The sequence below is a fragment of the Nicotiana attenuata genome, unplaced genomic scaffold (genome assembly GCF_001879085.1).
Source record: "Nicotiana attenuata strain UT unplaced genomic scaffold, NIATTr2, whole genome shotgun sequence".
Lineage (NCBI taxonomy): Eukaryota > Viridiplantae > Streptophyta > Magnoliopsida > Solanales > Solanaceae > Nicotiana > Nicotiana attenuata.
In genome coordinates this window covers 88365-113043 of record NW_017672499.1, presented here as the reverse complement: position 1 = coordinate 113043, position 24679 = coordinate 88365, and the positions used below count along the sequence as shown (strand labels likewise).

Genomic DNA, 24679 nt, shown 5'->3' with positions numbered 1-24679 from the left:
GGAAAAGTGTTGTTTTCTCTTGCATTGGTTTATGATAGAAAGTCAATTTTGGGTAGATTTGAGCCGTGTGGAGGCGAGTTTTAAGGGAAAAGCAATTTCCGAGGGTTGAGTTGACCTAGTCGAGGTAAGTATCTTGCTTTACTTTGTGTGGGGGAACTACCTCTTTGGATTGGTAATGATTGATTCATTTGTGCTAAAGAACTCAAAACTTCAATCAATGAGTAACTAAGAACCAAAGAAAAATCAGAAATTGAGTAAGAACTTAGCCTTAGTCGAAAGAGTTCTAAACACTACTTCTATTGCATATTGGTTTCTTCTGTTTTTAGGTGTTTTCGTGATTATTAGGTGAGAGCACTGAAGACCCTATTTATAGGGGCATTCAATGCCTTAGGGTTTCAACAGATTCAAATTGTGAGTGGAAGATGACAATGAGTTGATGATGTGAGCATAATCGGGTGAAATTAGAAAGAACAAAGGGAGAATCAATGAAGGAGTTTTACCTAGGCTTGTGAGGATCAGAAACGATCGTTGATGAGAAAAATACATCGGCTAAGACTCCAATGTCCATAGGTCACTGCGTTTGACCTCTGGATATCGAATAACATGATGAAGCTTTGAGAAATCCTCATGCATGCTCCGATTTGATGGAGCATAAGAGAAATCAGGAGATTTAGAGTTTCATTCTTTTGGTCTAGCGTTCAGATTTGAGGATTTCAAATTCTATCAGTGAAAGGGGAAATAAACAACCGGGATTCGCGACATAGAGACAAGGTGAGTGTTTCAGACTTCGATTGAGATGACCTTGCACAAATTTGTGCAAGGTTTTGGTGATTGACGGGTTGGGGCAGAAGGAAAGTAGAGACCATTTTGGGAAATTAGGGTGGCCGGCTGAGGGGGAAATGTTTTTAGTGTTAGGGGGTTTGGGAGGTCGTCTCTAGGTTAAACTTAGGTGAAAGGATATGGGCCGTTGATCTTTTAGATCAACGGTCCTGATAATTTGGGGCTTAAACGATTTTTATGGAGAATTTTGGTGGCCGTTGGATTCTTGTAATCCAACACCTATGATTAAATCTACTGATCTAAGAAATCATGGGTCGTTGATCTAAGAAACGGACGGCCTAGATTAATTGTGTTTGTTTTGTGTGTTGGAGACGTGTGACGTGGCATGATATAATTGGCTGAAAGGTAGTGGCATGGATTGGAGGGGTTGTTTGGATTTGGTCATTTCGGATTGGGCTTGGTTGTTTGGGCCAAAATTAATTTAAATGGTAGCCACTTGATGGTTAATTACAGAATTACAATTATAACTTTTTAACCCCTTTGAAATTAGTTTTAATAAACTTAATCTTTTGAAATAAATTGTAGTACAAATTATAATTATCAAATATAATACTAATTTTGGTAATTAATTATTTGTGAAATACCTTGTCTTTTACATTAGGACACTATTTTTGAATTATTAACATAATAGTCTAATTAACTAGAAATTAATGAGTAATTTATTAAATTAATTATAAAGCCTACGTGATGTATATAAAAGTTATTTTAATAAAATAGAAAGCATGATATATTTATATTTACATAATAATAATAATACTAAACTATTAAATTCAAAAACTATTACTCCCTCCGTTCCAATTTATGTGAACCTATTTCCTTTTTAGTCCATTCCAAAAAGAATGATCCCTTTCTAAATTTGAAAATAATTTAGCTTAAACTTCCAATTCTACCCTTAATGAGAAGTTTTTATAACCACACAAATACTCTGGACGCCTTTTTGACTTGTTTAGAACCACAAATTCCAAAAGTCTTCATTTTTTCTTAAACTTCGTGCCCAGTCAAACAGGTTCACATAAATTGGAACGAAGAGAGTAATACTTAGTTAAATTTTGTAAAATAGGTATTATTGATTGAAAATATTTTCAAAATATTCATTGCAAATCATCAAGTATAAATAAATTAATTTTAAAAGGGAGGGTCAAATTGGCCGTCAACAACTAGTTGTCGACAAATAAGCAAAATCCATCATGGCGTGATTTTGAGAACAATCTTCAAGTTGTTTTATGCATTGCCTCGGCAAGACAAATCAACTGGTATCTTTAGTTTGCAGTTTGCAGGAATATTGTATATCATTGGCAACTTTATTTTGGCTATTTTTTATAGCATAGCTTAATGGCTAATTGTTGGAAAATAATGTCTATTTTAATTTATTCTGTAGCTATCTCTATCAGTTTTATATGGCTTAGTGATTATAGTGTATGTAAAGATGCCTATTATTGGTATAAATATTGCGTGTGAATCTATTATTTTATATGTGAAAGTGCTTTTTGATATTTTCTATGGTTGGGGGAGAAATTGATGGCTATGGGGCATGGAGGAGTAGTGGGGACGCGAGTGATATGTGGAACATGACAGCAAACTGTATTACGGAAGCTTCTAGAGGGGTGCTAAGGGTCTTGAAGAGTTACCTTGGTGGGCACAAGGCGGACTAGTGGCGAAATAGTGAGGTCCAAGGAAAAGAAGAAGCCAAGAATGCAGCGAATATGAAGCTAGTGGAGAGCACGGACGAGAAGGAGAAGAGGACGAATAGGGAGGGGTACAAGAAGGCCAAGAAGGAGCAAAGTTAATGATTACGGCGGCTTAGACTGAGGCGTTTGGGCGTTTGTATGAAGGGCTTAGGGACAAAAATGGGGACAAGAAGTTGTACAGGCTAGCCAAGGCAAGAGAAAGGAAGGCCTGTGAACAAGTAAAGTGCATCAAAGACGAGGAAGGTAGAGTATTGGTGGAAGAGGCGCATATTAGACGTAGATGACAACCATACTTCCATAACCTTCTAAATGAAGAGGGTACAGAGTCATTGAGTTGGGTGATTTGGAGCACTTCGAGAGTCTTCAAGATTTTAGTTATCGTGGGCGTATAAAAATTAAGGAGGTCAAGGAGGCTATGCGTAACATGAGCAGGGGAAGAGCGACTTGGCTACACGAGATCCCGGTGGAATTTTGAAAGAGTGTGGGCAGGGCAGGCTTGGAATGGCTCACCCGGTTTCTTAACATCATTTTTAGGATGAAGAGGATGCCTGAAGAATGGAGATGGAGTGTGATGATTCCAGTATACAAAAACAAGGGTGATATCTAAAATCGCAACAACTATAGGGGTATCAAGCTGCTAAACCACACTATGAAAGTTTATGAGATGGTGGTGGAATTGAGGGTGAGGAGGAGAATGTCTGTTTCTGAAAAACGGTTCACGTTCATGCCAGGGCATTCGTCTACGAAAGCCATTCACCTTGTAAGGAGGTCGGTGGAGCAGTATAGAGAGAGGAAGAGGGACTTGTATATGGTGTTCTGACCTAGAGAAAGCATACGACAAAGCCGAATGGGAGGTTCTATGGAGATGCTTGGAGGCTAGAGGTGTTCTTGTTTCTTACACTCTGGTGATTAAGGACGTGCACGATGGAGCTAAAACCCAAGTGAGGGCAGGGGGGAGGGGGACTCGGATCACTTTTCAATTGTGATGGGGTTGCACCAGGGGTCAGCTCTTAGCCCATTTTTATTTGCCTTGGCGATGGACACGCTGACGTGGCACATTCAAGGGAAGGTGCTTTGGTGTATGTTATTTGAGAATGATTTGGTATTGATTGACGATATGCAAGGGGGTGTAAACGTAAAACTAGAGATTTGAATACAGACCCTAGAGTCTAAAGATTTCAAGTTGAGTAGGACCAAGACAGAATAATTGGAGTGCAAGCTCAGTGACGGGTCCAATGAATAGGACGTGGACGTGAGGCTTGATACACAAGTCATCACTAAGAGAGATAGTTTAAGTATCTTAGGTCTATTATCCAAGGAAATGGGGAGATTAAAGGAGATGTTACCCATCGTATCGGAGCAGGGGTGGGTGAAATAGAGGCTCGCATCTAGTGTGTTATGTGATAAGAACGAGCCATCTAAACTTAAAGGTAAGTTCAATAGAGTGGTTGTTAGATCGATTAGGTTGTATGGGATAGAGTGTTGGTCAGTCAAGAACTCTTGTGTCCAGAAAATGAGCGTAGTAGAAATAAGGATATTGAGATGGATGTGCTGGCATAGCGGGATAGATAAGATTAGGAATGAAGATATTTGGGCATGAGTAGGAGTGGCTCCAGTGGAGGACAAGATGCGTGAAGCGAGGCTTAGATGGTTTGGGCATGTGAAAAGGAGGAGCACAAATGCCCCAGTAAGGAGGTGCGAGAAGTTGGCCTTGGTGGGTTTGAGGAGAGGCAGAGGTAGACCAAAGAAGTATTGGAGAGGTGATTAGGCAAGATATAGTGTTACTTCAACTTACCGAGGACATGACCCTAGAAAAGAAGGTGTGAGGTCGAGAATTAAGGTAGAAAGCTAATAGGTAGTTGACAGTGTTTCTTTTACATACGAGTAGTATTAGTGTTAGTCTGGTGCTATACTATTGTTAGATTTCTAGTTATACGTGTTGTCCCTTTCCAGGGCGGAGCTGACACCGCTTCGTCAAAAAATTTTGCTATATATATTTGATTAGTATACAAAAACGAAATAACTACTATTAAATATGTTAAAGTGACACTGCTAGTCACATAGAAAGGCGCAACTCTCATGGTAAAGCGCCTAAAATTATTGTGAAGTGTCATGGGTTCGAAGCTTAATAGTTACATGTCTATGTGTTTTTTAACTTTTTTGTTGGGTCTAGAGCTCTAGGCGTCGAACAAGTTCATCAAATTTGATACTCCAACAACAATTTTGTGTTCCGCTTGCAACTATTTCTATTGTAAGTTATCTTGCAACTTTTTTTTTTTCTTTTTGGCGACGAAATTGATCAAGACTGATTTGCAAAAGAGTCATTTTTGGTACTTACATACAAAAAGAAGTACTAAGTACTATTTTAAATTGAGATATTATGAGTCCATTGCAAAAGAGTAAATAAAAACTCGTTGGGAAGAGTTATAGTAGTGTTCTTTATTAATATGACCCGAATTATATTTTTGTAGTATATAATGTTATTATATTGGATTAATCATCTATTTTGTTAGATGTCAACACCGCTTATAAGAACTCCTATGTACGCCCCTGGTCCCTTTGCTTCGTTTTCTTGTTGTTGCTAATGCTTGTGCTACTGCTTTATCTTCATCTTGCGTACAGTCTCTCTACCTTCCAGGTATAAATAAGGTCTGTGTACACACTATCCTCGCCAGAGACTATACTAGGTCTGCTGTTGTATTGGCACAACAACAAAATACAGTTACTATGTGCTAGTTAGAACTTGCAACAACACCATTATGTAGACTCTGACTAGTTAGAACTTGCAACATCACCATCATGTAGACTGTGAGGAGTCGGACCACATGGCATTCTCTTTGATTAATTGTCAATATTTTGGGCATAGATAGTTCCTAGTTGGATTGTTAAATTGAGATGTACCAGTATTATTAATCAGATTACTTGAAGTACGTTTCTAAGTATGAACAGATGCACATGCGGTCACCAATAAGCCAATTTTGGTTTGCTATGAAATTTTTTATCAATTTGGTTTTAGTAATCAGTCAAGACATTATATTGAACATCTTACTTGTATATACATCTATCCACTCCATTGATAACATATGGATAGATCTTATCAATTGCTTGATATTCTGTTAAATTTGCGTTACTAAATGTAATGCCACAGCTTGCTAACACATCCACGATTTAATGAAATTCAATTTTTTCTTTTTACAAATTATGAATGCTGTAGAGGGTAAACTACTAAACTCAACAGATCCAATCATAGACCAAAAGTACCAAGAACAGTTAACCTTCTTATCTCTTCTGAATTCAAGAATGCAGTTACGTGGATTACTAAAACCATTACCAAAGAACGGAGGACTTCAGCTTTACTCCTCGTTGTCCCCGTTTTGCTCTGCTTCAGCGGCCATCAACTCATCAAACTTCTCTGTCTTTCCCATCACTACTTCAATCTACAGAAAGAAAAACCAAAGATATCTAGTGAAACATTAAAAGGAAAAAGCTTTTGCCACATTGATGGTGAAAAACCAAGAGGTGGGTTAAGGCTGGAGAAAACTTCACAAGATTAAAAATGAAGCTAGCTTCATAGATATAAGATGTCTAATAAATTAAAGAATAACTTAGAAAAGGTGGCAAGAAAACTGGCTGAAATGCTATATTCTCTCAATTCCAACTGCTGCTCGAAGAAATCACCAACTTTTTTTGCAACAGAAAGGATTAGCACAGCAAGCACAACCCAATGAGTAAAACAACGAAAATACATATGAAAGCAGGCAGAGTAAATATAACAATTCAATCAGGTTCAGGTATGCACAGGCTAGTTGGTGAGCATGAAAGTTAACGTAACCACCCATACCCTACCACTCTTGAGTTTGAGAACGAAGTTGGCACGATATCTCGGCTGAAAAAACACAGCTAAATGAGCTTATCAGCACCAGACTCGTCTTTAACACTTAACAAGGTATATGGTACCATTATACAGAAGAAGATCTGAGTTTCTTTTTCTTTTGTACTTGGAGAGAATCTGAGTTATGAAATTGAGTAAAATTCCCACAACAATGATTGACCAGTTTTACGTAATGAGCTTTAGTACTTGAGAACCATTGAATAAGTATAGAATGCATCCGTTAACACCTAGATATAATGCGTTTCAAATATACCTTTGCTTTCGGTATTGGCCGTGCTCCTGGCTCATCCCTCATGTCCACAGTAAGTGTCCTGATCTCTGCAGAAAGAGCATTGTCCAAATTCAGATCTGGATGCAAAAAGCCTACTAGAAAAGAGAGAATTAAGTAGGAGAAGCCTCACTCTTCTCAACAGCAAATCCATTATTTTTTAGAATTTCAGCAACAGTCACCACTGTTGAAATAGCTGCATGCATAGATTGGAAATATTGTTAATCCATCTAAGAACTATAAGACGAGCCAATCCTAACAAGTAATGACAGTATCACATAACAAATAAGGATGGCCCCACACAACAAGAAAGCATTAAGTGTTAAACTGTTTCACTGATCTTAATCATCTTCCTTCTTGAACTCAAACATGATTTTCAAGCATTCTGCTCTTAGAGATCCTATGAGGTTACCCCAACTAAGAGTTAATACTGAACCATGCCAAATATACTCGACGATTCCAATCCAAGACGAAAATCATGACACTTTCTGGTCAAAATTTACAACATCAAAATTGTTCCTAGGATATCAGATTGCAGCACAGGAGAAATCGTATGCTTCTAATGATCACTGACCTCCATAACCCAGGTTGTAATGCTATGACTCAAACGTTTGCCATGTCAGCTTATACACAATAAGGGTGAAAATACTAAGACATTTACTAATCGAACTTGCAAAAATCACACAATACAATTGTAGTTCAGAAAGCTAGACAACAGTCAACATGAAAATGAATAGTTTCATTGGATGAGCTAGATGCAAGAGTAGCCAACAGAACTCTAAATAATTCAGCTACGGAGAATTAACCCCCCCCCCCCACACCCACACACACACAAAATGAATATATAAATAAAAGAAAACTATGACATCCAATTATAAGCAAGAACCAGAGCCACATATAGGGAAATGAGGTACTGTGGATTTACCCATTCCAAGAGCAGAGAGTTCCACTTCATTGTACTGCTGCATATACCTCTGAAGGAAAAATCACAAATATTTCAGAAACTAGGCAATATTAACACCAACAAAAAGAGCAGAACATACTTTAAAACTAGTTAATAAGACGATTAACATCTTTTAACAAGATGTGACATGTGTCAAGACTCATACTCCAACCACAAAGAGCCTCAAACTAGACACTCTATTAATGAGCCAAACCCAAGAGGTCACTTTATGCACAATATTATTTTAAATTGTACCCATCACGACCCTCAATGGTAGATCGGAAATATGTAAAGCAAACACTCTGTGACTCAGTTCTCTCAGACCGCTAGGCTCTTGATTTGTCAGGTCGTGGAAAAACCAGAACAGACTACTAAAATTTGCATTGTGTTCTTTTTCTGGCATATGTTTATCCAAATACAGAACAGCATTTCTTCCCTCAAATTAACCTAATCATCAATCACATACAATCCAGTTTCCAAGATAAAAAATTTGAGACATTGCTATAGATTACAAGTTGTAGTTCTTAGCCAGAATTGTCACACATCTCTGCACAGGAAAACATGAAAACAACAAGTATACCTCAATACCAGATAAGTAGGGATCGGCTATATGAATCCTCACTAACTAAGTTACTTTATTTGAACTCATCTCACGCTAATATTATGCAAATATAAATAAAAGGTATTAGAAGTTCTGTATATTATCTAGAAGTATACCAACTCCTAGAAAGCATAATACCTACAATAAAAGTGCTAATGTTAAAACATATTCTCAACTAATATGTATCGCCTACATGGATAATATTTTGCATGAAAGCATGAAGAGGAAAAAAAAGAGAGAGAAGAACAGACTAAATATTTTCCGATTTTCTCCCACAAGCACATTGTCTTCAAATTGGATACGGGAAAAAGAACAGAATAGCAAATAAACCAATCCAATTAAAAACATCTAACTGTCAGAATCAAAACCCAGGATTTGGTATTTAACATGCCAACAGACTATCCTAAATTAGACAAAATCCTATCAATTGTCTCAATAAGTATTAGAAAAAAACTAACCACAACCCAGCAAACATTAAAGGGAGCCAATTACTAAATAATAATCTACACTTTAATTCTTCTATCAGAAACAAACGAATATCTGGAATACCCATTTTCCAAACAAACAACTATTTACTTTAAAAAAAAAAAAGGACCTTGGCGAGGTTAACATAGAAGAAAAGGGATCTTTTGGTGTTGGAGACTTGAATTCGATTCTTCTTTTGGTTTTGGATCTCAGAAACGCTCATGTTATTCACTCCCTCTGTGATTCCTTCCATTGCTGCTGTTGCTTCTTCAAAAACCCTAATTCCAACCTCCTCTCTTCTCTCTCTTCCGTTCCTCCAAATTCCAAACTGGGAAAATAAATCTACTACCGAAGGGTTTTGTGACAAGTGCATAAAAACGACGACGTATTACGTAATTCCTTTTGCCATGTGTGTAACCCTTATTGTTTCTTAGGAAAATCAATTTGGCCCTCCAACATTTAGCAAAAATCAAATTGTTCCAAGATTAGATAAGAAAATATAACCGTGGTCCCTTATGTATAGTGGTGCCAAAATGGTTAAAAGAAAATAGTTATACACCGATATAATCCATTAAAAATGGATTGGATAATGAACTTTTTAAGAATAGAGCAAATATGGATAAGAACCATATTATCCACTTAGAAAAGGGATAATCAATGGATAACTAATGAGTTTAACTTTTACTTTTGTAAAGCCTCAAAATGGGGGTTTTTCAAGTTTAGGAGACTAAGAATTTTCCCAAAAGTAATCATCTTCAATAAGTCATGGATAATATGAATATCCATATTATCCGCCGGTTAACCCGTTTTATCTGTATTAAATATGGATCGGATCGAATAATTTATCTATTTTTATATTACCCGTTTCTTATCATCCCATATCCGACCCGACTCGCGCCGTTTCCCACCCCTACTTATGTATAAGGGTGGGTTTAAAACTCTTGAATGTAATCCTGATAGTTTTAGTTCTTTAAGACAATTGAAAGTGAGCATTCTTTGTCCCCGCTAAATATTTAATAGACTCAGGGTGTGTTTGGTATGAAAGGTTTTCCTACAAAATATTTTTTTCTAGAAAATGAGCAAATTTATCACTTATTTTCTCATGTTTGGTTGGTGAATGCAAATTTATTTTTAGAAAATATTTTTTAGTACTTAGTCAGTGAGTAGAAAATAATTTTTTTAGAAAAATATATAATTTACGGGATAGGGTGGGGTAGGATAGTGTGGGATGGGGTAGTGGTGTGGAGTGGTTACACCCCATGATTTCGTACATAAGAGTACATCATAATAAGACAATTAATGTAAGATCAAAAATGAGATCATATTTGAAAGTACATAAAGTAAGTTAATCATATTATCGTGGAGGTTACAAATCTTTAAGATCATGAATAACAAATACCAATAGGGTTGGAAAGCTAAGAAACTAAACGATAAATAAGTTTCGTCGAAAGTCGATAAGTTTGGAATATTATAACATGCACTTTGGGTTGAGACTATGGTTCTTCACATGATAAGAAGGTTATGTTATGAGTTATTTTAGTCGTATAATAGTCTTGTGTTACGTTTTGAAGTCAAGCGAGCTGTGGAATAAAAGCTGGCAAAGGTCATCACAAGTTACATTCATAATATGCTGAAACTTAGGTCAAAGGTAGCACAACTTTTCTCCTAATATACTTGGATTTAATGATCCACATATCAAATTGAAGATCTACGAGTCTAGTTCCTAACGCATTAAACCTTTCGTCGATACGACATCGGAGTAGAGGGAGATATTCGTGTTTTCACAAAATTGCACAAACAGCTCTTAATGGGACCCACTTAGGCTGTGGTCGACCTACATCACTTTAAAAACGATTTGGACGACCTTTATTTCTCATTTTTTGGACCCAGCCTCGTCCCTACACTCCTCCTAACCCTCCTAAATAGATACCATAAGGTTTTGAAGTGATTCCAAAGTGATTACTATATTTCAACAACAAAAGTTAGTTCTAGTGAAGAACAACACCTCTCTGAGGTTGTGTTGTCATTGAGGATAATTGTGGGTTGTGTTTGGCTGAAATTTCAAGTTGTTTCTACTGGCTAAGGTGAGCATAACAACCTACTAATTGTGCTTAAGCTTGGTTGGTTAAGTTGTTAGGATGATAAACTACAAGATAATACCGGGATTAGCTTGAGATGTTATTGTCTTGATGGATTGATTTGAAAGTCGCTCTTATGGACTTTAAGTGGCTAGAAATTATGGAAAATAAGCTGGCTATAATATTGTTAGTATGATTATGTTGGTTTACAAGTCAATCTTGTTGAGGAAATTGGTAATTAAGCAATGGCTATAATGTACTTGAAAGTTGTCCACGGTGACATTATCTTGTGTTAGGTTATTTTGGGTAACTTAATTGAGTACAAGGTTGGAAATCCTTTTAAAATATTAGTTATTATACTAGATATATTACTAGTTCAAGAATGAATGATAACGGGGTTGAAGGGTGCTAAAGGGATTCATTCTGAGCTTGCCGCTCGCCGTGATATTTTGATGACTTGTTAATGAAATATTGTGTACCCTATTGTTGATGTTGCTCTTATTGTATTGCTCTGGTTGTTGTTGTTGGTATATGGTATTGGAGGAGGCCCTTATTACAGGGGAGATGCTGCAGAAATTTACATAAACGAGCTACTAGTTTAAGTTGCGGACTTAGCCTTTACTCAACACTGATTTTGAATCTCCTTATACAATGGTAGATTGAGTTGGGTTGTTTGAAGAATTGCTTGGAAGGTATTATGGACTCAACGGGTTAAGGTATGCTAAGGCTATCACTTCTTTCCTTTTGGCGTGATCTATATGATAAAAATGAAATGAGTAAACGTGTAACTTTCATAAATGACTCTATTCATAGAAGTACAAGGGATGTCTATGTTCTTGATTCCCCGTGTTTCCTATTATTACACCGTTTGTTCTTAGGTCTCAGAAAATACGTAAGTTGATAAAGTTTATCCGAAGGCATAATGATCTTATGACATTCCGAGAGATCTTATTGACTTACTTTATTATGCATTGCATTCATTTATACATAAACATTGATCCATGACCAGATGGTATTATATACGCATATATTATATGTATATGGGGTATGGGGAAAGGTTATGGCGTTATATACGCACCACCACCTGATCAGCTGGTACACGTTGATGATTTCACCCACAGAAGCCGAGATGATATGCTGGGATGCCCTTAGAGGCTTGATGATGTTATGTACGCATATACCTATGCATGGTATGACATTTATACACATATGCATGACATTATAAATATTTCATGATTCATAGAGCTGTTCGAATTTACAAGTTGAGTCATTTACTCCATGTTTCTTTTATGTCCTTTATATACTGCTTTTCATGCCTTATATACTCGGTACATTATTCGTACTAACATCTTTTTTTCCTGGGGATACTGCATTTGTGCCCGTAGGTCCCAGTAGACAGGATGATAGTCTTCCTAGTAGGCTATCAGCTCAGTAGAAGGAGTTGGCATACTCCATTGCTCCGGCGTTCCTATTTGGTCAGTACGCTTTGGACATGTAATGATTGGTATGACGGGCCTTATCCCGACCTTTATGACGTTTATGTACTCTTAGAGTATTGTACAGAGTTCATGTATATGGATATTTGTATGGCCTTGTGGGCCTATGGTTTGAGTGTACAAATGATCAAGTCAGCTTTATAGGCCTGTATGTCACATGTATAAGTTTGTACATCATGTTGGGTCGTCCTATGTCGAGTATTCCCTTATGTTTTATTCTAGTTATCTCATGAAGGCCCTTCTGGCCCACTTACCCATGATGGTATGATAATAAAGATATACTACGTTGGTACTCGGTTGGGTAAGGCAGCGGGTGCCCGTCGCGGTCATGCGGTTTGGGTCGTGACAGTGGGGTGGGTGTTAGTGGGGAATAGGATGGGAAAATAAGTTCATGAGAAAAAAAAATTCCAAATTAAATTAGCCAACCAAACATGGGAAAATTCATACTAAACACACCCTCGGGTTGTTATATTTAATGAAAAGTGCAAACAAAAATTATAAGAAACACCAAAAAGTCACATCAAATCGCAGAAATAACAACACCAAAACTTACAAACAATATAAATAGATCAGAAATGGCAAAAATTATATCTCAAATATTGCACCTAACACTAAAAATAAACCAAAAATAGTAGATATTGCACCTCTAAATGCGAGTTCATTTTTAAAAAAAATTACATTTCCTGTTGAATATAAGAACTAGAGTTTGTTAAATATTTAACAAAGGCCAAAAATATATTTTTTTTTTTTATAAATTTAAAGGACCAAACTATAAAGCCCCTTACAATTTTGTAAGGCTTTAGTGGGCGTTTGGACATAAGAATTGTAAAATTACAAAACAGGGTAAAAAAATAATTCAAGTGAAAATGGTATTTGAAATTTAAAGTTGTGTTTGGATATGAATATAATTTTGGATTGTTTCTGAAGTTTTGTGTGTGATTTGAGTGAAAAATTTGAAAAACGGTCTTTTGGAGTTTTTTTAAATTTCCGAAAATTACCAAAATGCATCTTCAAGTGAAAATTGAAAATTTTATGAACAAACGCCGATTTAAAAAAAAAGTAAAAATTTTCTTATGTCCAAACGGGCTCTTAATACTTTAAAATGCACCAACGATGATTAAAGACAATATTTTGTGTGCTAAAAGAGATTACCGACTATTACCATATTACTTGGACATGATATTAACTGTCCGAGATGTATTAGAAGTGATTTAAGGTCTAAGGAGATCCCTAGAACCAAGCAAAGTTGGAAATTACAGAATAGACGAAAGATTCAAATGAGCTCACATAAATCCAACTTCAAACGAGCACAACTCTAAAAAGTAAAAGCTCTATAATTAGAATTTCTCTTCCAAGACACATTTAAATTTTTCGGAAATCGAAGCAACCATGCACGCAAGTTTTAAATCATAAAATGAAGCTGTTTACCCTAAAGTTCGAGTAACAATTAAACTTGTATTGTGATTTTAAGGATATATAATTTAATTCAACGCCAATTGATAAACAAGGGATAAAATAGATAAATTAGAGAACAAAGTAAACCAAACCAGTATGTAGGCCAAGTCTCGACCTCGACCTGCGATAGTCTCGAGTTGTGATAATAGGAATAGCAAATTATAAAGCAACCCTGATGTACAGTAAGTGAAATAGCAAGAGAGTAATGTGCATATATTTTTTTTATTTGTGAATCATGAATCTTACAAATGAATGGGATCCCCCTTTATATAATAAGGGAGACCTAAATGAGGTACAATTCTAATTATAGTAGGAAATCATATTTGACAACTGTTTAACTGCCGAAGACCAATCCATTCCGAAATTCACGGCGTGATCCCCGGCCCGTTGCGGGTATCTCGCTCTTTCCGTTACTGAATCACACCGGCACCATCTCGAAGCATGCTTTCTTCTGACCTTGTTAAGTGTTATCGACCTCGACCTTGGAAAGGAACTTCGACCTCGAGCTCGACGTCCTGGTCTTTCGACGTGGTACCACTTTTTCCATCGAAGAACGAAATCGGGTAGCCCCGATTTCACCGTATACAGATAGTCCCCTCGTTTCTTAGAATAAAATGATAAGAAACGACTTGAACCTCGATTTTCTGGAGACCCCGATAATGACATCATCCGTGTGACGTAAGTGCTCGAGGTGACCGAAACGTCCCGTCGGTTCGGTTCCCCAAACATTAATGCTTGCCAGTGACGGTCCGCCACTAGTGCCACCGAACCATCGCCGTGTATCAATAAATACAGGTTCCCCATTTAAATCAAAACTTTACGTTCATCTTCACCAATTTTTCTAAGTCTCTTCCTCTCTCCATCTCTTCTCTTTCACCGCCCGGTGATTTGATCTTTTAGCAAAAACACCAATTTTCACGTCTTTCCGCTTCCCTTTACCTGTAACAATGGCGAAAACTTCCAAGACCATCCCACAAAAGGAGAAAGATTCTTCCTCTTCTTCCCGACCGGCCGGTGACAAAACGCCGGTGGAACCACTCCTTCACGAAATTGTTCCCGGCCCTTGTGTCCTAAAAAACGACTTCAAAGTCGAGAACCCTCCGTCGGTCCCTAGCCGATGTGAACACGTATCGAGGTATATTTGCTCGATAACGGTGAAACAGCTCGAAGTCGTGAAGGAAGACTGCAACTGGGGGCCCGATGTCGTGGTACAGATCCCCGCCCCCGAAGAAAGTATCACCACTCACGTGGAGGGGTTTCTAAGTGTTTACACTTACCCCTTCACATTGGGTCATCTTGACCCAGTGATTGTCGACTTTTGCAAGATGTACCAGGTTACCCTCGGCCAGGTGCATCCCTCGTTCTGGTGCATAGTGATTATGCTCCGCTTCTTCTCGGGTAAGGCCAAGGGGTTGGAATTCACTCTCAGCCACCTCATACGGCTGTATCGACCTCAATTTTATCGAGGATTAATCAAGCTTCAACGCCGATCAATGAAGTCTTTTTTTGCAAGTATCGATGAGGACAAGGACCGAGGTTGGATGAACCGGTTCGTGCGGGTAAGGACCTACGACCTCATCCCCGAGGGGAAACTTTCATTGCCCCAGAAGTGGAACCCCGATCGTAAGTATTAGCCACTAATCTTCGTACTTTATTTTTTGCTTCGTGTAACAGAAGCTATTCATGGTCTCAAATCACAAAACGGAGTACTAGAACTCAAAAACGGGTTGTTACAACAACCTGCACTCTTTCTTTTTCCCCTCTTTTCTTTTGCAGCATGGAGATGAAATGACACTGGATTCGCAGCAACACACATACAATTCAGAAATAAGGAGATAAAAGTGATATTGGATTTCATGTACTCATAAATTATGATATCATCATCCTTTGAAGAAAGTGACAGCCTCAACGTAAACCAATACTGCACAATGACAACAAAATCAATATTAAAATTCTCCACCTAAGCTCTAGCACTTGCGCCTGAACATTTGAGACAATAAAAAATATATTAACAGAAGGCAAAAAAATACAGAAGTGTCGCTTGTCTTCCATCCATCACACTTCCTTCTGACAATAGGACAATGGTACAACATTACTATGAGGCCTTGCATGTGTTTTAGTGCCTTTAAAGTTCTTTAAAACTACATACAATGCAACATTTGCTGCTTAACTTAATCAAATGACCATCAAACATCACTAGCAGTTGACGCCACATTGACCTCTTGCAGCAGTTTTTGTGGCGTCAGATGTGAAGGGATCAATGCGCACCCAAAGCAATGAGAATATAGATGCAAGAAGAACGGACCAGACAATAACAATGGTAGGTGTACGATTCTGCCGTCCCAAAAGACCTTTGAGGAAAGGGTACAAGTGGACGATGACCCAAATGGCGAAGAAGAGCCTTCCAAATAGAGGTCCCCAAGACTGATACCCACTGTTTATGGCATATGAAACACCAGCCACAATTCCTACCATGTTCAAGATAAGGACTGTAGTTGGAGGAATGATGAGAGACGTCCATTTGAACACATAAAGCTCTGCAAAGTCTCCATCCTCATCAGATGCCTTTGACGTGACTGTGAAGTTTGTGTCAATCCCCGCAAGCACTTTCAGTAGACCTTGGAAGACGGCAAACAAGTGAGCCGATGTACCGCCAATAACCCAGAACTGTTCATTTCTCCACCAGTCTTCAATGCTCACACCACTCCACCTAAGCTCCAGTATACCAGTTGCGAAAATGGAAAGGAAGAGAAGAATGAACCACATGCTAGCATAGTTGCTTATCTGCCGAGGGTACATGGAACAGGTGCGTTAATACAGAATTTGAATGACAATTATGTGAATAAACATAAAATGACGGAAAGAAAAGATCAAGCTGACTGCATGACAGGAAGCCAAGTGACGATAAATTATCTATGGATCAGATTGATCACAACTAATTAAATGTGTCTCACTCGAGGGGACAAATTTCCACCAGAGTGGGGTAAAAGAGACCTTGAACAATGGCATCTTATCCTCTTTCTCTCTCAAGAGAAACCAAGATCAAGTTTGATTGACAAGATTTTAATCACCTTGGCTCACAATTTAAAGCTTATTGACCCTAGGTCTTAATCACCTTGCTCTAAAACTAAAAGTCATTTCCATTTGGTATCCAAATGAATCCAGACAATGACGGTAACTCGGAAGAAATCATCACTACAACAACAACAACAACAACAAACCCAGTGCAATCCCACATGTGGGGGAAGAAATCATCACTAAGAAAACAAATCATAAATTGACTAGTTCTGCACAACCTACTGCAACCCTCCTATTTTTGGTCTTGGGAATGGCAATGTGAGCAAGCTCACATGGCGGAATTTAAGAAGACAAATAAACGGTTAAATTAGTCACAATTCAAGAGAAGCTTAGAAGATGGTGAGAAAGAGAAATAATTGTATTAATTTTTGACTCATCATTAGGTCAATAGATACTGTCTATTTGCAAAGCTAGTACATTCAGCCCTTTTTAATAGGATAAGTGAGATATAAAATATCATGCTAGGACTAGTAATTACTTCACTCAGTTATTTTTGATACAACTATCAGAAAGAAATAGAAGTGTACCCTTAAGTAAAAGTGGAACTTTTCACTTACCTCAGGAACAATAAATTTCCCAGTTAGAAGACAGATGGCAGGAAGAATGCAATAAGCAAGCAGAGGTAGTGATGTGATGGGATAAACAATAGTGTTGATATATGCTATTCTCTCCAGAAGCTTTAGTTTCCCATTGTAGCCATACCATATAGGGCAATGCCTACTCAGCAGAATTTCAACAGATCCTAAGGCCCACCGAAGCACCTGGTTTAAACGATCAGAAAGATTGATGGGTGCAGACCCTTTAAATGCTGGCCGAGGAGGCATGCAATAGATTGAAATCCATCCTCGTGCATGCATCTTAAACCCGGTTAGAATATCTTCAGTAACAGATCCATAAATCCATCCAATCTAATAGAAAAGATCAAAGCTCAATCAATAAGAAAATCAATAGATCTGAGCAAAACATATTAAAATAAAGAAAATAAATTGAGGTACCTCTTTGCCCCATTCAGTCTTGTCCTCGTACCCACAGCTAATAACATGGATTGCTTCTTTCAAAAGAGTTGCAGGATTGGTTGAAGGAGGAATGCCTCCATATTCCATAAAGGTAGCAGCAACAAATACCGGAGATGAACCAAAACGTTTTTCTAAGCTCTTCTGTGACATTAACAGTGATTTTTCATCATCGTATCCTGAGATGAAACACAATAAGATCAACAAACAGCATCGCGATGATATTATACATGCATTTAGCAGCATGATCTAAGAGATAGGTAAAACAAATTGAGGACTGGAGTTGGAATATTGGCCAACTAAACCACAAACAACAGAGCTGACAGGAATTAGAGATTTGGATAGTATAGCAGCGAATGGAGGACATCATGAAAAGGGTAGCCCGGTGCACAAAGTATCTCACGTTCACGGAGGGTCCGGAGAATGGCCGCACCCAAGGGGTGTGACGTAGACAACCTACCCCTGATGCAAGCATTAGTGGCGGCTTCCACGGCTAGAGCATGTGACCTATAGGTCAACTTAACCGTTGATCCAAGGCCCCCCTTCATAGAAAGGTCAAATTTGATAACCCGTAAACACTGCTATACATTGTGGAAAAGAACTTTAGGATACAAGAAAAGAGGTTAAAATCTTAAAAATGTTTCCCCATTTGTCTTTTTCTTTGGGTATGGTTAAGGAGTTAGAAACTTCAGAACCATGTCACATACATTTAATTGAGTAGGATTCGAGTAAGGAACAAAATTTCCAAGTGATTGGACAAGTTATAAAGACATACCTTCCACACCCTCTTCTATGTCTTCCATATTGAAAATTGGGATAGTAGATTCTGTTCTTTTTGCTGCCCTCTTCTTATCAATGTACTTCTTGTTTCCATTCCTTCCCTTCTTCCGTGAGCCACAACAGCTCTTCACAATGATGTTCGGCTCCAAATCAGCCTCAGTTAATACAGGATCATACCCATATAATGCTTGCCTGTTAAAACAACATCCAGTTCCCACATACATTGGGCCCTGAAGACCATCCAACCCTTTCAAGTTGATCTACAAAAGGACATCATAAAATGAGCATTCTTGCGACCATAACAAGTAAGAACAACATAGTGAACATGTAAGAGAGACCTACATCAAAGAAGACAATATTCCGGTTAGCATATCGATCATGCAAGTCAATGCCATCAAACCGTTGAGGGAACTGAACATAGCATGTCTTCCTTCCATAAGCAGGATCCATGAAGAAACACATAGCTTCTTTAAGTGCTTTGCTGTTGTTGAAGTAGTGATCACAATCAACATTCAAAATATATGCTCCATTGGTAAGAACAGCAGAAACTCTGATCTGAAGAAAAATAAAAAATGGTGCATGAGTGAAAAAAACCTTCAAACTCTAAACTAAATTGTTATAAGGATTGCAACATGATCACACTATGCGATATGACGTATTACTCCTCTAGAAACCATGTAGATTATTATATTCAAGCTATGAAACAAATAGTTAGCTAAATAAAGTTTGTAAATAAGTCTCATAAGTTGATTACCAAAGCATTCATAGCTCCGGCTTTCTTGTGGTGCTGAAAACCTGGGCGCTTCTCACGAGAAACATAAACCAGACGAGGAAGTTCATTACCATCTGTATCAAGGCCTCCACTGTGCCCCAAAAAGACCTGTAAGGAGCATGAGCTTCAATCAATTAGGACAACGACGGAAGGAGCATGGGCTTCAATCAATCGGAAATGTCAAACAATACCTGGATCATTCCTGGATGATCCCTAGAGTTATTTCCAGGCCAAGGGGTTCCATCTTGCATTGTCCAACCTTCTTCAGGCATTTTTTGTGCTTTTGCAACAAGTGCATTGATCCGAATTTTGAACTCTTCATATTCTCTCTGCAAAGTCAAGATTATCAGACTTGAAGGTTTGCTTGTATTCAATATTCAAATAATCAATAAATTAATTTCTCTACAGCACCTTGGACTCCAGCTTCTTACAACCACAACAACCATAGTGTAATATATAACTCAAGCAAATGTGAAAGTACACACTAATTACTAAATTACCAAAGCTTAAATCTCATTCCCTACCTTCATTGCCCTGCGCTCTTTCACAAAAGAAGGCTGAATCTTGTCCTTTAAATAATCTATCTTTTGAGCAAAATAAAACTCAGGGGCCCGAGGCTCAATATTGAACTTCTTGCAGAACGGAACCCATTTCCTTGCAAACTCTGCAGTCTCAGAAAGGGCTTCAAACGTTAGCATTGCTGAACCATCATCTGAAACGTAACATGAGACCTTGTCGACCGGGTAATCCACAGCAAGGATGGACAACACGGTATTCGCAGTAATCAGAGGAGGTTCTTTCATGGGATCCACTGTACTAACGAAAACATCAATAGGTACTAACTGTGAAGGTTCTCCTTCTCTATCATATCTGACAAAACAAGAAAAAACATATTAGATGTAAATCAAATCTAGACAAGGATCGGTAACCTCATGCTGATACAGTTTTCACCACAAGAGTATTTTACCTTAAAGCCAGCCTGTCAAGGTATGTCTCACGATTGATGGGTGACCATTTTGGAAACTGATCCAGAAGCCAGGATAAGGCAAACCAAACTTCACAGATGACCGAGACTAGCCACAGAGGATAGGCATCGTTCACTGGATGAGTTAGACGGTATTGCATGAAAAAGCCCAAGATAATTAACCGCAGTATGATTACAACACGGTATGGGGTAAGGTGGGATGAAGGAATTGGCACCACACGACTAAGAGGTTGACGAGCATCATCAGCCCTGTCCAAGGTGTAACCAGCAATCGTCACATATTTGATTATCTTACTTCTTGCCAGCAAATATTTTACAATGAAACAACAGGATAATAAGCTTAGATGCCAATGAGAAATTCACTAATCAATAAGAAGTTGCTTTGGGATAATTAAAAGGAAAACTGTAAAACTGTTACCTTTCTCTTGCCGAACTCATAAGTGCATGCAAGAAATTGATAGAGAGAGCAACAAAGTTGCATAATTAATGGATACTCCAAAAAAACAATTATTTAAATCTTTCTGGGGAAGAGCTAAATTTTAAACACTTTTTTCTCATTCTTCAGTTATTAGATAAGATGCTCACATTTGCAATTCTTCTCCATTTGATCCTGTCCCTTCAATGTCTCCCCCCTTCCCTTCTGTGTATCTATGGTTCATGTGAGTCATATTCTTCTCCTGTTTTAGTTTCCAACCTTCTACCCTCTCCTTCCAATCAACACTTCCGAGCCCATAAGAGTTCAAGTCCTTTGAGGGGTCCACGATCCTTACAGGAACTGGAAAAAAATGTAAAATAGTTTTAGAAGAAAAAAGAATGATAGGATTTCATCAAATGGAGACATTGAAACAAGTTGTACCTGGCAATCTAGGATCAACATAAGGAAACGATGCTTGCTTGTCTCCTGGACCCAGGGGTACAGACATACTTCTTACAGATTGTGTGTCTGGCGTGGCACTTGGAATCTCGCCAGATACCTAACATCATCAGATATGTTCTCTTAAGTTCAATAAACTATTAACACTAAGTTCATTAAATCTAATAAATTCATAAATAAAAGAAAACAAAGAACAGGATATAACTATACACTGTTGATGTTGTACTCTTTCCTTCTGTTATTTACATGATAAAAAAAATTACTAAATATAACGATGATTACTCCAGATCGTGGCACTGTTTGGACTCCACATGAAAAGTTAACCTATGGTGGATGATGAAGATAAAAAATTAGGCATAGATTCAAAAGCAGAATCTGAAAACAATGTCATAGCATCTTCATAGAAGCTACCATGCACAGGACTAATATTTTTTGAGAGCCTTATTTAACATCAGTACATAATATTAGGAGGGAAATGCAATCTAGACACCAGAGCAAGTGAAGCAACATTACTTCATCAAAACTAAAAGGTGAAACTGAACAGCGGCGCCTTGATAGCTTCATGTGTTGTAGGGTTATTTGCCATATTAAAACACATTTGAAGTATGGTAACATAATGTACAATCACGAAAGACGAGATAAGCATATATTGTCACTTACAGACTGCCCATTTGTGAGAAGAGGGATTGGGTGCTGAGGGTCATGTCTGGAGGATGAAGACAAAGAAGCATCTTCTCCCTGCCATTGGCGTCTGGCCTTGCTATTGCCTTGGGCATAATTGAACTCATTGTCGATGTCATCAACATCATCTTCATCATCATCTCCATCCACTCGTGGACACCCTAATATTTGCACAACCAATTAACTAATGTTCATCTTAGAAACAGAAATAATAACTCAAATGAAGCAGGAAAAGAATCTTAGACAACTTATTCAGGAAATCTCACCCTTATATCTCTTGTATCTTGTCTTGCACTGGGGACATGATTGATTTCCATCTTTGCGTTCATACTCGTAACAAGACCGGCAAACAGGAAATGCGCACTCATTACAAGCAACAAAGACATCACCAATGGCATTCAATCCGACAGTATCACCACAAATTTGGCAAATCTGACTGTTCAGAGGCGTAATGGGTTTCGGCTGCATTCACAACAATCAATTAAAGCAAACAGGAACGCAATGAATTGAACAATAAGTGCCCACAAACCTACTCAATTGTACATTAATTGAATTCAGAGGCTGATTTTGGAAGGACAGTACTCGCAATCAAGTATTAATCAGATTCAACCATTTGATGATCAGTGTTGTATCAAGTAACCTAAAACTACGGATAAAGCAATGAGATCTATCCTAGCAATGTCGGGACACATTTAGTACACCTTAAATGATCAAAATTGGAACAAAACCAGATCAAGCTCAACTATGAAAAGACCCTATTAAACAACTACTAAACTCGAAAATACATCAATCTCCTACTGAATCACATAGAAAATCCTGATATTGACCTAAAGCTCAGTCTACACTTCAACCAAGACTCAATGTGTAACCAAATTCAAGGAAATTTGCGAATTTAGATTCTCAAGAAAACAAATCTGAACACTGACCCAACACCAACAATGCTTCACTGTTACTTCATCAAAAAGAAAACTAATCTGAACACTTCAAATTCAAGATGATCAACTTCTCTATCCTAAATCAGCTCAACGATCCCAACCTTTTACAATATCTCACTGCTACACACTCACACATTAGATCTGAACACCACATTCAATTGAAATTTATTAGAAATTCAGTAGCTGAAAAAGCAGAAGGAAAGATCCTAACTCCCACTATTACACATTTACACATTAGATCTAAACGCCACATTAGACTAAAAAGAGAATAAAGAAACAAGTTTTTAACTGAAAATATGAAAAGGGTAGTTTCCAAAAGCATACCCCACTATCAGAGTCATGGCGAATTCGAACCAATTCATTCCTCTTATGTGATCCAGCAACCATTCCTGCACTTGCCTCCATTTCTCTCTAACTTCTGGGGGGTTTAATACATGAAAGATCAAGGGGAAATGGAAAAGGAAATTTGGGTGTGAAGCAGCAGAGCATTTCTTTGCTTCTCTGCCAATCAACTGGTCATCACTACTTGTGATATACACTTACTATGCTTTCTGTTTTATTTATATTAGTTTTTGTTGGAAGTCTTGTTTTTTGTATTACATTATTATTGTTATAAATAGAATTCTATTTATGGCGAATGTTCATATTTAGAGAGATTTTAGGGTTTATTACTTGGTGGCTAAGTCAACCTATAGAGAGTTCTATTCCATTGTAATTCATCCCAAATTAATAAGAATTCTCTCTCTACTTTTCTCTGCAATATTATTCTTATTCTTTCATTATTTTATAACACGTTATCAGCACGAGACTCTACCGTCTCAAGAAGCTCTTTGAGAAGATTAAAGTAATTTTTCTCCTCTTTTTAATTATGGCTGACATTATGAAAAGAAAGTTCGTTGCCCTTGAAATTTCGGGCAAGAACTATATGATATGGGTGTTGGATGCTGAAATCCATTTAGATGCAATGGGTCTTGGAGACGCCATTAAAGACAGAAATAAAGCATCCACCCAAGACTGTGCTAAGGCCTTGATTTTCTTGCGCCATCACCTTGATGAAGGGTTGAAAATTGAATATCTCACAGTCAAAGATCCACTTATTTTGTGGAATGGCTTAAAAGAAAGATATGACAACTTAAAGTTGGTCACTCTTCCACAAGCACGATATGATCGGGCTCATCTGAGGCTCCAAGACTTTAAGTCTGTTTCTGAATATAATTCTGCGATGTTCAGAATTACTTCTAAATTGAAACTCTGTGGAGACACTATCACTGATTATGATATGCTTGAAAAAACGTTCGCAACGTTTCATGCCTCCAATATGGTATTGCAACAGCAGTACAGAGAGAAAGGTTTCAAGAAGTACTCTAAGCTGATTTCTCTTCTCCTTGTGGCTGAGCGAAACAATGACTTGCTCATGAGAAATCACGAAAAGCGACCCACTGGGTCTACACCATTACCTGAAATTGATGAGGTGTATTCCCATTATGCTAAGCGTGGAAAAGGGCATTGGGCAAATATTTGTCGTGTACCAAGACATTTGGTTGAGCTTTATCAAGCATCTCTAAAGAATAAAGGTCCTGAAGCTAATTTTGTCTCTGACAATGATTTTGACATCACCCACTTGGATGTGGCAGACTTCTTTGAGCGCCCTGATAGAAAAATAGACCACTTGATCGGTGATGGATCCGTGGTTAAAGATGATTGAGTAGTTTGATTTTTATTTTTACATATTCATAGTAGCTAATAAACATCATGTAATGATAGTTTTTTACATGAGTAGTAGTCATTAGTACCAATAGCAATTCGATAGCAGTTCGGAAATATATGCTGCATTT

General features: G+C 37.7%; 2 protein-coding genes across 2 annotated transcripts; both read right to left on the bottom strand.

Moving 5' to 3' along the window:
• Positions 1 to 5616: 5616 nt before the first annotated feature.
• Positions 5617 to 9043, bottom strand: LOC109213448 (uncharacterized protein At2g34160-like). Its single transcript, XM_019377245.1, has 5 exons — positions 8828 to 9043; positions 7614 to 7662; positions 6822 to 6884; positions 6674 to 6738; positions 5617 to 5965 (listed from the first exon to the last, which is right to left on the bottom strand). Exons 1-5 carry the CDS (start codon positions 8948 to 8950, stop codon positions 5882 to 5884), a joined length of 384 nt encoding a protein of 127 aa, XP_019232790.1. The 5' UTR covers positions 8951 to 9043; the 3' UTR covers positions 5617 to 5881.
• Positions 9044 to 15568: 6525 nt separating this feature from the next.
• On the bottom strand, positions 15569 to 23384 carry LOC109213447 (cellulose synthase A catalytic subunit 1 [UDP-forming]-like). The gene is made up of 14 exons (XM_019377244.1): positions 23169 to 23384; positions 22176 to 22371; positions 21889 to 22070; positions 21211 to 21328; positions 20940 to 21129; positions 20337 to 20603; positions 19894 to 20239; positions 19561 to 19698; positions 19352 to 19477; positions 18940 to 19152; positions 18593 to 18857; positions 17800 to 17996; positions 17362 to 17712; positions 15569 to 16510 (listed from the first exon to the last, which is right to left on the bottom strand). Exons 1-14 carry the CDS (start codon positions 23247 to 23249, stop codon positions 15923 to 15925), a joined length of 3258 nt encoding a protein of 1085 aa, XP_019232789.1. The 5' UTR covers positions 23250 to 23384; the 3' UTR covers positions 15569 to 15922.
• Positions 23385 to 24679: the final 1295 nt, after the last annotated feature.